General features: G+C 35.8%; 1 protein-coding gene across 1 annotated transcript; it reads left to right on the top strand.

The window, feature by feature from the left end:
- Positions 1–723: 723 nt before the first annotated feature.
- On the top strand, positions 724–2198 carry LOC147479491 (F-box protein At1g49360-like). The gene is made up of 2 exons (XM_086578426.1): positions 724–1276; positions 2035–2198. Exons 1-2 carry the CDS (start codon positions 724–726, stop codon positions 2196–2198), a joined length of 717 nt encoding a protein of 238 aa, XP_086434552.1.
- Positions 2199–14440: the final 12242 nt, after the last annotated feature.

Raw genomic sequence — 14440 nt, forward strand, 5'->3', positions numbered from 1 at the left:
CCATTGACGAACAAGACTTACAAGATTGATCTACCTGAGTTTTATGGAACTTGTTGCGTACACTCCAAAGAAGGGTGGTTATTGATATTAGAGAAATCTTAACAATGTAATTCTCTAATAATTGATACATTATTACTTATCCAGTAACCCTGAAATATATATTTCTGTTATCGTGATCTAAGCTAACACTTATTGTTAATCTTGCTCAGTACCAATGACTTGTGCAAGTGAATTGAAAGCTGATGCTGGACCATGTTATAACTTTATACACGCTGGACCATATAATCCCATCTCAAAAGAAAACCTATTTATGTAAACATGTACCGCCTAAAGGTATAAGTAACAAGTAATAACCAGTACTAACAGGGCAGGCGCGCAATTACTGGCTCTTGCGGCTGCAAAACCCACCATCAGATCTCTCCATATATACCACCATAAGGTATTTCTGCTTGCCATACTTATATGTCATTAATTTTCTTGCTCCTTTTTGCATTGTTGGGAACTTAGCATAAACTTCTCTTGTTCAAACTCATAAAAACAGGTAGTTTCGCTCTTTAGGTCTTTGGCTTTTTACACAGAGGAACTTCTTTAGACCTATTTGTCCAGGGCCGTGGTGTGTTATGCATGTTAACTTCGGTAACTTCGGTTTATTCTGTTATTCAACCATTAGCTAATCACCTTTCAGTCCAGACTGTATCGCGTTTGAAAAGAGACATAGTCACTATGGTTGATCGTAAACGGAAGCGTTGCACTGAAAAAGGGGACCCTTCACGTTGGCATCTACTAGCATCTGACATCATATGGTTGGTCATAGAATACCTTGATTGCATTGATTGCCATTGTCTATCAGCCGTGTGTAGAAACTGGAGATCAGCTTGCAAGACATATTCTAAGTTGGGCAATATTCCATTGCCTACTGATCGAGTCCCATGGCTATTGATAAAGAAAAATGTACCCACCTCCATGCTTGAATTTTATCGACCGTTGACTAACAGGACTCACAAGATTAATCTACCTGAGTTTTCTAGGACTTGTTGCTTCTGCTCCAAAGAAGGGTGGTTGCTGCTACTAAACGAGTACAACACTCATAATTTGTTTCTTTTCAATCTTTCTACCTTGGAGAAAATTGACCTGCCAAAGCCAAAGATTAAAAGATCTGATAATGTACGCAAAGGAACTTTTTCTACACAATTGAAACGTCCCAACTGCGTGGCGATTCTTATTGATGAAGAAAATTTTAGCCCCCGTAGTTTTGCCTATGCTTGGAAGGAGGGAGGTGATAAGAGGATAGTTTATGACCGGCACCAGCTTGGTGTTGGGGAAAACAATACCAATCGATCCCCACTAAGATAGTTTGTACTTGGACAATCTACTACTCCAATAAAAAATCTAATCTTTCACTACAACCAACAACCACAATCCTAATCTATGGATATAACTATCACAAATAAGCAATAGAAATATAAAGCAAGTAAAACATACCACAATACAAAGATGTACAGTACGTGGTTCGGCCAATGATGCCTACTTCTACAAGAGCTAATCCTTTTATAAGTATGGGAAAGAAGATTATAATCACTCCTCTCTCCTTACAAGATTTTCTCTAATTTTGATTGCTCTCAAAATTGGGTTTCTATTCAAGACTTGGTTTTCCAAAACCTAACTTTTGTTTTTATATATAGTAAAAACAATTTCGCGGTTACTGTAGAAAAATAGAGGTCTGCAAGTTTAGGCATGAGCGCGTGCGCGCTCTCAGATAGGCAAATCTGAGCGCGTGCGCGCCCTCTTCGATTTTTCTCAAAAAAGTTCAGTAGACTTTGTTTCGTAAGAGGGCTGAAAAAAACTATATTCTTTTTCTCTCCAAGGGAGCCTTGGGCAAGACCATTTCTGAGCGTGCGCTCGCTCAAACCTCTTCACACAAACAATACCGGATTCTCTCCTTCTTCCTCATGTGAGGGATAACTCCAACACTTGGTTATGAGTATGTATTTAACTTATGGTTTTCCAATTACCAGTTTTACTTTTTTACTATAGATGGTACAACTTTTGTGTTTGACACTAATTTGAAATTTAAGGGACAGTATTCTACTGGAAAGATGGATATGAATCACCACATGGTAGTATGTGAAAATGATCTTTTTGCTTTCTCAAGGGAGGGATCCAATGTTTGTAAATTTGATCTTTCTAAGATGGATTGAGACACAGTTGATGCTAGAAACTTGATTTTCTTATTTAACTCACTTTATGAATATATTGGTTTTGTGGTGAGGGAGCAATGGACCAATGAGGGGCTGCTGCTTGGTTTGATCAATCATGGGTGCCAAATAAGAGAGGAGAAAGATTTAGTCCTTGTGGATGGTAAGGGGAAAATAGGATTAGGCTATTGGACTACTTGAATAAATGTGAGATAGGTCTACCAGTTCGAACTTAATATTCTCTGTCGTTAATATGATGATCTACTTGCTACCTTACACTCTAAAGTCCATTTTTCATATAATTGTTTATTACTGTTTTAGTAGCACATGCGTTATGACTTGATGGTTGTTGTTCATTGTTCATATATACTTTGGTTGGTTCAGGGCTTCTTTTCTGAAAGCTGTTGACCTAGCCAATATAGTTGGTAGCAAATTTAGAAGTTGATTGTGCGATAAACATGTGTGTATGAATGCCTCCTTACAACATGGACTACACTAAGAATGTAGGTGTTCAACACTTCAGTATTGACAAAAAGACGTACTCTGCTTTGATATGGTGGGGGTTAACCAATGAACGTTAGGCCCTCTATAGAGGTTGACTACTATCAATCACCTGAGCAAGCATGCAAGGGCCAAAGGGGAAAACATGTCATCATATCGCTTGTACCCATGCATTGGTTGGGAGAAGGTGCCTGTTTCTTGGATTGATCACTAGGTGCACAAATGGGAGTATTGATTGAGGTCTATAATTCTGTATATCAAACGGTTACAGCCTATAATATAATTATGGTTCATAGTTACAAGGTGCAATGTTGCTCCATTAATAAACAGAATCTTAAGTGTCTATATATCTTAAGTAGTAACACTTAATTATCTTCCACTTTATAGTTGAAATCTACTGATAAGACACGGGAGCGGAACGACATGAAAGTCTCATTGTACAAGTTTGCATGTACTTGATAAGTTTAGATGAACAACAACATGCATCCCAGACCACAAACTCGAAGGCATCAACAATTGTTGGAATCGTATTATTGCAAGACCAATTTACACCTTTGATTCTTTGAAGGGTTCGTAGAAATGTTGACTTGTGATACCTTGAATGATTTTCTCAGCTTTTGCTTACTCAAAGTGTGCAATGTGGCATGCAATGTCCTTGAGGATATAGACAGGGCTGAAAATCTAGTGGTGCTCAATCCATATGAAGACGAGCTCATTTGGTTACTTCCTATACCCTCCAAGGTTAAGTTCTTTTTCTGGTGTTTGCTTCATGGTGAGATTCAAATTTCGACCCACTTATTGGAGGGGATGGATATCCTAACTGATAATAGTGTGCAATCTGCAATGATACTACTGAAACTGTCGTTCATTTGTTCAACACTGCTTTATTACTAGATAAATCTGGTCCGACCTTCTTGGCAACATCTTGAATGCATCACAAATGCCCCAAAACATAAACTCCATTGACCAGCTTCTTGGCAATTAGGCTAAAGCATGTTGTGGCAGCTTGCGTAAGAAATTGTGGAGCATCCTTCCTCGTGCCTTGATCTAGTTCGTATAGAGTTGATAGTGTGATATTTAATGCCAAACATGTCAATGGAAATAGAGCAGCAGCTGACGCTAAAGCCATCTTATGGAATGATTTTTTCAACAGGGGGTACAGATTTCAGGATGAGATGTCGTTCTCTATTCAGGTTCTAATTGTGTGCAACACAGTTGCTGGGATGTCTCATTGTCTCTCAAGGCCCGCAACCTTCAGAGCTTAATGTGGATGCATTGTAACTGTTGCTATGTGCCTATGTGAAACTTCTATGGTTGACTGACATGCATGTACTTTTCTGCTAGCTATGTAGTGTTTTCTCTTGTTAGATGTGTTCTATACCATTGTGTGACAGGGTGACTAACTCCCTCACCATTGGGCTAATGGCATTAGTAGCCCCTCTGTGTATCACCTTTACAAATCAACAAAACTTCGAATATATAGATTAGTTGTAACAACATGTTTTCTTTTGTGTAATAATATAATGCTTTGGGCTTATTGTATGTCTTTAGTATTCTTTTAAGGCCCAAACCTAAGTGATAGTTTAGAGCCACAAGGAAATAGCACAGAACTGCTAGTCTCCATTTTTTTTTTTTTTTATGGTGAAGACCCATGAGGAATTCACGGGCTCCATAATTCATTCATTATTTAGAAATTGGTCTAAAAAGCTATTACAGACTTCTAGTTCAGTAGGAAACTCCCTATGCCATGCCCATTTTGCAAGTTTATGAGCATAAACATTACAAGTTATGGGAATAAATCTAAACAAAAGAGAATTGAAACTACTTGAAACAGAAGAAAAAGATAGCAGAGCTTGGTTCTAGGTCCAGGAGGATACTTCCGCTATGTCTCCACAAGCTTGGATTACAGTTTTGGCATCACCTTCCAAAATGGCTTCCTTCCATTGCTTCTGCATTGCAAACTTTACTGCTAACTCTGCTGCAAGAACTTCTGCTTCACCAAGAGAAATGGCTTTGATTTTGCTGACCATTCCTCCCAAAAAAAAAACCTTCACTATTCCTGCCAACCACAGCTAAACAGGCATGAAAACTCTCTATTAAAGCTAGCATCAAAGTTTAGTTTCACCCATCTAGGGGGTGGCTTTATCCAACTCAAATCAGAAGTAGTAGGATTAGTATCATCTTCCATGATATATGGTATATCATCTTCTTCAGAGAAAGCTCGATTCCAATCCTGATAAGTAGAATAAGCTTGATGCAAAATTGACTGTAGACTAGGCATAACTCCTTGAAATCTCTTCTTGTTTCTAGCTTGCCATATAGCATCCAAGATGGCACAGAAAAGCATAGAAGGATTAAAGAAACCTATATCAGTGGGTTTCTTTAAATTCATGCAAAAGGATAACTAGTTTATCTCATCAAAATCTTCTACTTTAGTTCTAAGACCAAAGCTAGATAAAAACCATATTCCTTTAGACCATGAACACAGAAGAAACGGTGGTATAGATCCTCTGAAGTATTATTACAAAAACAACACATGGGGTAAATATTTAAGTGGTGAGCCACAAGGACTTCACCCGTAGGAAAGATGTTATGAGAAACCTTCCATATAAAATTCTGAACTCTCAAAAGGACTTTGAGCTTTCAAATCTGAGTATATATCTTGGGATTGAAACCACTGGAAGAGGCGTTTGATGCCTTATTCCTAATGGTGATGGCGGTCTGATAGGCTGACTTCACTGTAAAATTGCCCTTTTTAGTGAATTGCCATATAAGGTTATCGGGGAGACTTGGTCTTGCTTTAATGGATATGATGCCACTCTTTATAGGTGGAGGCAGACTTTCGAGAAGAGCTATATTCCAATCTCCATCAGGAAGAATGGCATCCCGAACAGTCACAATTGAATAATTAATGCTCTCTACCTAATGCTTTAGAGGCTTATACTCTCCCAAGAAGAGCAACCATGGATCATTCCAAAAACTTATAGCGCTTCCATTGCCAACTTGCCATGCCATACTTGTGGCCACTATTTTCTTAGCCTTAGAGATGCTACTGAACATGAAAGAAGAATTAGAAGGTCTAGAAGTATCATCTGACATGGGCTTAATAAATTTGCCATATTTGGCTCGCATCAGTTTTGTCCACAAACAATCCTCTCCTGTTAGAACCTTCCAATACAACTTAGCCAAAAGTGCTAAATTGACTTCCTTGAAAAATCTCAACCCTAGCCCTCCCTCTTCTTTCCTTTGACAAATCTTATCCCATTTACAAGTGTGAATGACCTTGGAGTTTGGGGAGCCCTTCCACCAGAAATCTCTGCAAATCTTATCCAATCTCTCAGAAACTGTAATGGGAATAGCAAAGGTGGACATGGTATAAATGGGAATAGCTTGGGCAACAGATTTGATCAAGGTTGTTCTGCCAACTTGGGAAAGAGGCTAGTTTGCCAACGAACCATCTATAGCTTTAGAAACTTTGTCTGCTAGGAAAGAGAAATCTTGAACTTTGGATTTTGAGAAAGATAATGGAGAACCCAAATATAAATCCTTCAAACCAACAGAGTTAATACAGAGCATGGATTTAATGATTTTTTGTTGGTGAACATGAGTATTTGGGCTAAAAGAAACACTTGGCTTGTCATAATGCACTAGTTGCCCAGATGCTTCATAGTACTCATCTATAATATCACTCACAGCCTCAACATCTTTAATAGAAGTCTGACAAAAGACTATCAAATCATCCGCATAGGCCATATGTGTAATACCAGGAGCCTCTCTAGAGACTTTCAAACTTGTCATGAGGTCAGTTTGTTCAACTTTAAAGAAAAGTCTTGACAATGATTCCGATACCAAAATGAAGAGGTAGGGTGACAGGGGATCCCCTTGTCTGATATCACGAGAGGGAAAAATGGTCTTTAAAGGAATCCCATTAACAATAATGTTATATTGGATAGTGGAGAGGCAAAAGTTAATGAGTTTTATCCATTTGGTAGAGAAACCTAGGCTGTGACAGATTTGGGCAATAAAAGTCCACTCAACCCTGTCATAGGCCTTGGCCATATCTAGTTTGATGGCACACCAGTCTTTTTTTTTTTGTTTTCTCATAGACTTGATCTTATAAAGGACCTCATGAACAACCCCAACATTGTCTCCAATATCTCTTTTAGGTGCAAAGGCTCCTTGGTGAGGGGAAATGATCAGTGACAGGAGAGGTTTTAGTCTATTTGCTAATATCTTAGAGAGAATCTTATATATAATATTGCAAAGACTTATGGGTCTGAAGTGTTGGATCTTGGTTCGATTTGAGATTTTGGGGATTAGAGAAATGAAAGTCTTATTGAGAATAGTTCCAAACTGCTCTGTCCTAAAAAAAGTTTGAACCACCTCTATAATATTTGTTTTGACCACATTCAAAAATTTCTTATAGAAAATAGGCTGAAAGCCATCAGGTCCTGGGGCCTTCAGATTACTCATTTTTTTTAGGACTTTAAAAATCTTGGTAGGAGAGGGAATATTGGAGATAAGATTATCATTTTGTGACTCAGAAATGCATGGATTAAAAAGAGAGATAATGTTTTGGTTAGGAGAAGGCTCAGAAGAAGTAAACATCTCAATATAATACTCATTAACAGACTTCTCAATGATATTAAGATCACTACACGAAGTTCCATTATCCAGAAGAAGCCTATCTAAAGAATTCTTACTCCTCCTATATGAAGCATAGGTATGAAAGAACCTTGTGTTTTTATCCCCACACTTAATACTGGTAGTCCTAGAATTCTGTCTCCAATAATGCTTTTCTCGGAGCAAAAGTTCTTCCAAGGTTGCCCTAATGCTAATGGTAGACAGATGAATAGCATCAGAAGGATTAAAATCATTGAGAGAAGCTAGTTTATTTTCACATACCCTTATCTGATGAAAACCATTACCAAAAATTTCCTTATTCCAGTGAGAAAGAGCTTTTTGTAGATTAGAAATCTTAGAGTGAAGAATGAAAGAGGGAGAGCCAGAAACAAAGAGATTACAGGCTTCCTTAATAACTTGAGCACAAGACGGTTCTCTAACCAACATCTCTTGGAACCTGAAAGGTTTTTTCTTGATTTTTTTGCTTGAGAAAGAAGTTGAGAAGTAAAATGAGATGATCAGATGCAGCATTAGGTAGATGATGGATTTTAGCTTGTGGGAAGAGGTTAAACCAATCAGTATTAGCTAAGCCTCTGTCAAGTCTCTCCTTAATATTAGCTATACCTTTTCTATTATTACACCAGGTATATTTAGGACCAGAGAAACTAAGATCAACAAGGTTCAAATAAGAAGTCAAGTCTTGAAACTCTTGTACGGCTTTTAGGTTCACTTTACTACCACCCAGTTTCTCATCCATGCTGAGAATAGCATTAAAATCACCCCATAACAGCCAAGGACCCACACAACTAGTAGGAATAGTACGTAAATGATCCCAGACTAAACTGCGTTTGCAAGAAATGGGATGACCATATACTAAAGTAATAAACCAGTCACCTTCCGCAAGATAGTTTGAAAATTTACCTGTGATAGCATGTTTCCCAGCTCCAATGATTTCCAGATCAATCTTGTCCTTTGTATAGCAAAGCCAAACCGCACTCTGACCTTCAGCATCTACCACAAAAGCATTCAGATACCTCAAGGATTTTTGTAAACTCTTTATTTTAATACTGCTAGCTTTAGTTTCTACTAGAAATATAACATCCGGGTTGTGTCTCCGAATCATTTCCTTTAGAGTCTGAGCTACCATGGAGGTTCCCATACCCCGACAATTCCACATCAACATTCTATACGTGGTGGCCGGTATCCTCTAGGATGCTTCCAAAACCCAACTAACTCACCAGTTTTTCAAGCAATTACTCACACAATCCAACTCCAGTCCTTGAAGAAAGAAACAGAGACTAAACTAATCGAACAAAGAATAAATCAGATGGAATCAAATCAAAACGTAGCTGTTAACCTGTTTCGCAAACCCAGAAGAGAAAAACATTCAATCACTTTCTAGCAACCATCCAAAAGGCTCATCAAAACTGAAGAAAAATATAGAATCTGGACCACTGTCTCTGAATAGAAACTCAACAAAAGCATCCATAAAATGATATTCCACTAGCTTTGAAAGATCTGTAAAATGACATACACTCCACCACAAGAAAAACCCATCTATCAATGGAAAAATCCTCTCTCCAGCAATTCATCCCTAACTAACAAACAGGAAATAAGTGGATCAAGACCTAGTTTCCTTTCAACAAAGCAATATGTCATCGGAATTATCGTCACTTTTAACCCAATTGACCACTGATACAAATGCACAACAACAGATGCACCTCCACTACAAACTTTATTCAAAAGAAACCGGACCAGAAACTTGAAAAACAGTAGAAAAAACAATTCTGGAGAAGGTGCAGGAAAGTGATTGAAATAAATTTGCTACTGGGAACTGAAATCATCATCTTATACAACTAGGAATTGGCCTGAAGATGGTCAGAGTTGACCTGGATCTCACCGGAATCACTCTGGGATGCCGTAACATTGGGATAAACTATCACCTTTGGCAGGCACCGCCATCAAACTAGGAGCAAAAAACTGACCAAATTCAACTCTAAAGATAACTTGATGAGAAGAAACACACTAACCAATTTAGTTGCCTCCAATAAGATCAAGCTCAGTTGTCTTCTTCCCAAAGCTCATTCCTTTTTCACCTCTCAAGCCGGCTATCCCGAGCACGAACCAATCAACTTGAGTTCTGATCTTCTTCTCCACCTCTAAATTGATGAATTACACTCGAAAAACAGTGCCACTCGGTCGGATCAAGATATTCATACCTCACTTGTTCAGTTGAGATGCCATATTAGTTGAAGGAGAACTTTTCATACCTCATTTGAGTATTTGACATAGCGTAGGCATGAGCAGAAAGCTTTATACGTCAAAAGTATGTGACATTTCGTACGGTTTTGTAGAGGTCAAGTCAGTTGACATCTTCTGAGGTCACTGCTATACATGGTATGCAACACGTTCAAGAAATGCATCCTCAAGGTGTGAAGCTATGAGTATGTCTAAGAAACGAAAAAAAATGAAAAAACGTAGGTGAGAAAATCCCGCAGTCATCCTTGTAGAACTCTTCAAGAGATAAGATAATGTTAATCTTAGAGTTTAGAGTAGAGATAAAACAAAACAATAAAGGAAAGAACAGGAGGTTGCTCAAGAGTAGGAGACGCAAGCTTTAGCTTTGAGTGGGCAGAGAGATATATAATACATATTTCTTTTGCTTGTAGTTGTCTGACGAGTTTCCGACCGTAGACGACCAGGCAAGTTTCTCTAGCTTGCATCTATCTCTTTCTTTAGTCCTAGAATGCTATTAGATATCATAATGAATATCATGTGCTTGATTGCTAATTTATTATGCTTACTTTGGTATTTTTGTGATTATTAATTCATAGTGACCAATGCGTTAAGTCGAAATTGTTGTCGTGAGTATGGAAGTTGCTGGTATTCATATGCCATTAATTGAATGATCTAATGTTACTAAATGCCTTGTTTGCATAGGAAATTATCATTCTTTATTAAATATTTGCCTTATATCATGCTTGAGTATTGCTCTGTGTAAGATATTTAAGATGTCAGAGAGCATGTTTGTATAAATTGAATTCTTTTTTTTTAATCGTCATAAGATTTGAACGAATATTGACACAAGGTGTGCGTGACGTCATAACTTTATGCGTAAGTATATATATATATATATATATGCAAGTAATCTCTAATAAGAACTATCATCCAAATCTAGTCAAAGAATACTACGACACTTACATATGTGTCTGAAGTACACACAAAATACAATCTAATATATTTACTACGATTTAATTGTAAGCTCACAATATTAACGTGTTACTTCATTGGTATGTGATTAAAGCTTATTCATGTCGTCTTATTAATTATACTTTGTAGGAAAATAACATCTACGCCCCTGACTATACATATGGTATGGTAATTGTGGTCATTTCATCAATTCCAAACCATATTCCCATGGTCAATTAAGTAATACGACGGACTTCTCCTTAATTGCCATTTTATGCAACTATATATATATTTTATGCCCTATATATATATATATATATATATATATATATATTGTGAGCTTACAATTAATTAATAAGACGACATGAATAAGCTTTAATCACATACCAATGAAGTAACACGTTAATATTGTGAGCTTACAATTAAATCGTAGTAAATATATTAGATTGTATTTTGTGTGTACTTCAGACACATATGTAAGTGTCGTAGTATTCTTTGACTAGATTTGGATGATAGTTCTTATTAGAGATTACTTGCTGGGCACGTTGATTTACGCCCCTATTTACCAATTTTACAGGTGAGCAAGGTTTAGCCCATGGAGCGCGTTCTTAGAGTTTTGGCAAGATCTGGTCTCGAGTTCTTTAGTTTAGTTTGAAAGATTTATTTTGGTGTCCAGTGTTATTCAAGACTTAATAGATTTCATTATTTGTTAATGAGACCATGGATGTAATAAATTTTTTTGAGACAAATTTTCAACTCAGAGATTTTAATGTTGATTTATTTCTCTTTTGAAATATTTTTGGATTTTATTATTGAAACTCTGGATATTTCTGTTAATTAGACCGGCCGGCTAAAGAACAGAGATTTTTGTGGTGTCACTTAAGTTGATTGAAGTTTGAACAATAACCATGCATCTTTGGATTATTATTGAGCAACTGTTCATGGAACTTTCCTCCAAATGTGTAAAGTATTTATTATTCTTGTTATTATTACTATCTTCTGAACTCCAATTAAACAAAGATGTGCACCTATAAGTTTATTTTAAAGAGCTAAATTATGGTTTAAAGATCATCTTCAAAAACATTCAAATGAGTGAATATTTCCAACCACGTAAAAAATGCTGTACAGAGAACTCTTAATACAGGACCACGGAGCTTTGGTAATAACCTTTTGGTGTTGATTCCATGGACCCAACACATGGAAGTATGGGAATCGCTGTTTACTTCGACCGCTTGTTGGCTCCATCTTTGAAAATCTTCCTTCTAAAATAACTTCTAATGTCTAAAGGTATGTAAGAAATAAATCAAGGTTGGAAATGTGCAAAGTAAGTGAGGAAAATTTCTATTGTCGGGAGATCAGTCTGTCCTTTATTTGGTTATACACATTTCAGTAAACTAATAAACTAAATATCATCGCAATCAAAATTCTTAACTTAGTGGTGTTTTTTTGGAAAATAGTTGAATCTTATATGAATTGTTCCCCATCTCTTTTGGTAATCAAGGGAATCCACTTTGATAGAAAAACATTAAAATGAAGATTCTTGTCTAACATCATATTTGTTTCTACTTAGGAAGCAAAATAAATTCAAATCACAGATTCATTAAACACAAATATCACAATTTTGTACATATAAGGTTGGAGTAATAGTCGACCGGTTTGGATTTCGTACAGTTGGAAATAGTATTTTGAGTATGTTTTTCGACATCCAATCCCTAAGCAGGCCAGCTGACTGACAAAGAAACCTGTATCAGAATTTTCGACCCCTAAACTAGATATGTCATAAATAAAAAACAACTAATTATTAAGAAAAATATGGTATCATTCTTGCCAACACTGCACTTTTTTTTGCGAATTTGGAAAGAATGTATTCCTCAATAAAGCTAATTTAACCAAAAAAAGGAATTTGGAAAGAATGTGTTCCTAAAATGAGACCATGGTTGTAGAAATTATGCTCTCATTTTAGTATGAACAAGAACACCTCAAGTTCGGTTTCAAATCGGTAAAATTAGTGTAGCAAAAAAAAAAAAAAAAAAAAAAAACACAACAAAAAGAAAAGAAACTTGACTACAAAAAATAAAATAAAATGGTGTAGTGCAAAAATTTCTTTAGTTCATGTTGTTTGTATGATATAGTAAGCTTTAGTTGGATGCTTTTGTGGCAATTTGAAAAGTTCACTCCCACCAGAAGTTTGAGTTAGCATACACCTACTTGTCTACTTTATGTTGGGCCGAACAGGCTGTGGCCCAAGAATTAACATTTATTTTCTTTCTTTTTTCACGCATGTCTCAAGCTTTAAAACTTGGAAGAACCACTCACTCTTCATGTTTTCTCCAACCATTGTCCATGTGATTGCTACTCCACTGTCGTGCCCAAGGTAATTATATTGTTGCTCGCTTCTCCTTTTGTCACTTGTAGCGTTCTTCTGATTGTATTTTGTACTATGATACTTAGAATCTGTGTGGCTTGAACATATCTTTGCATGCATGACTCACAACTTCCATATCTTGTCCAATCTTGAAATGTTAATTGTTGGTTAATTAGACCTTCTTTGTTTCTTTGATCATATGTTTTATTCATGTGGTAAAAGGATGTCTCTCTCTCTTTCTATCTATATATAGATATTATGTGGTAAAAAAATTTCTTTTCATTTAAAAAAAAAAAAAACTATATATTAATTGGCTGCAAATCCAAAAATCAATAATAGGCCTATAAAAATATAGTTGTTTTTTTTTAATTATATTGTTACGTATAAGAATATAATTGTTCGATGTTTTGTAGATTTTCCTAATTTACTTTGTCAAACTTTCAACATCAATATTTATATGTTGACTCCCTAAAACAGACTTCCTAATGGACCACGGTGGATTCAATGCACATCAACCGTACGTACATTAGGCAATCGGTATTGGGAGTGAACTTTTAGGGGATTGGAGTAGCTCGTAAGACTTAGCTAGCTCGAATTGTACATCAATAAATTGATATTGATACCCAAAATTAAATGTCTAGAAAGCAGTGATAGATCATCCTGATATCTAATATTGATTTATATTACAACTTGCCTATTTTTTGCCTCGCGCCCAACTTTTTGTCGTTCATCTAATTAATATATACAGGGATTAGTAGAATTGTAGAAGGAAACAAAACAAATGTTTTAGAAAACATTAAAAATATTAGTTCTCAATTTTATTGTGTTGGTCCAAAATTATCATTAAAAAAGCCGTCTTTTTCATAATTCTTGCTTACCGTCGTTCTTTTTACTTGCTAAACTGATCATGTTGAAAAGTTGGGTTTAGTTTCATTTTTTGTTATTTCCTATTTCAATTCCCCTATTAGCAAAAAACAATAATGATTTGATTATCGAAAGAAAAATATATATATATTTATATATATATATATATATAAACAAATCGTGATTCCTGTTTTCGTCGCTAACCTATTTTAATTTCCTAACAAATTGATTTAATCAAATCTTAAAAACAAAGAGTTTTTATGTTATTATTTGAGTTTTGGTTTTAAAAGGAAAGAAAATTCCCGTTTGAAGTTGGATTCTAAAAGGAAAGAGTTACCATTTTAAACTAACTATTAAATTGATGATGTGGAATTTTAATAGAGCTCCAAAAATACCTCTTATGGAAGCTTTAATATTAAGATATAGATATATATAATAATAATAATAATAACTTTTAAGAGAGGATACCACGCAAAACTTTGTGTGGTGTTCCATTGTCCGGTCGTTTTGCACTGAAATACACGTCTGGTATGTATCTCAAATTTAAATCTAATCTTAAGGGTTAAAAGTGCAACCTCAAGTCCTCAACGTGAGGTCTTTTTTTTAATAGTGCCTTATACCTCTTTGGTTTATAATTTCTTCTTCTTTGTAATTAGCAAATTTACTTATCAAAGATTTATGTATTTTAGGCAAGTTTTATTTG

This window comes from Coptis chinensis, chromosome 8 (assembly GCF_015680905.1).
Source record: "Coptis chinensis isolate HL-2020 chromosome 8, ASM1568090v1, whole genome shotgun sequence".
Classification (NCBI taxonomy): domain Eukaryota; kingdom Viridiplantae; phylum Streptophyta; class Magnoliopsida; order Ranunculales; family Ranunculaceae; genus Coptis; species Coptis chinensis.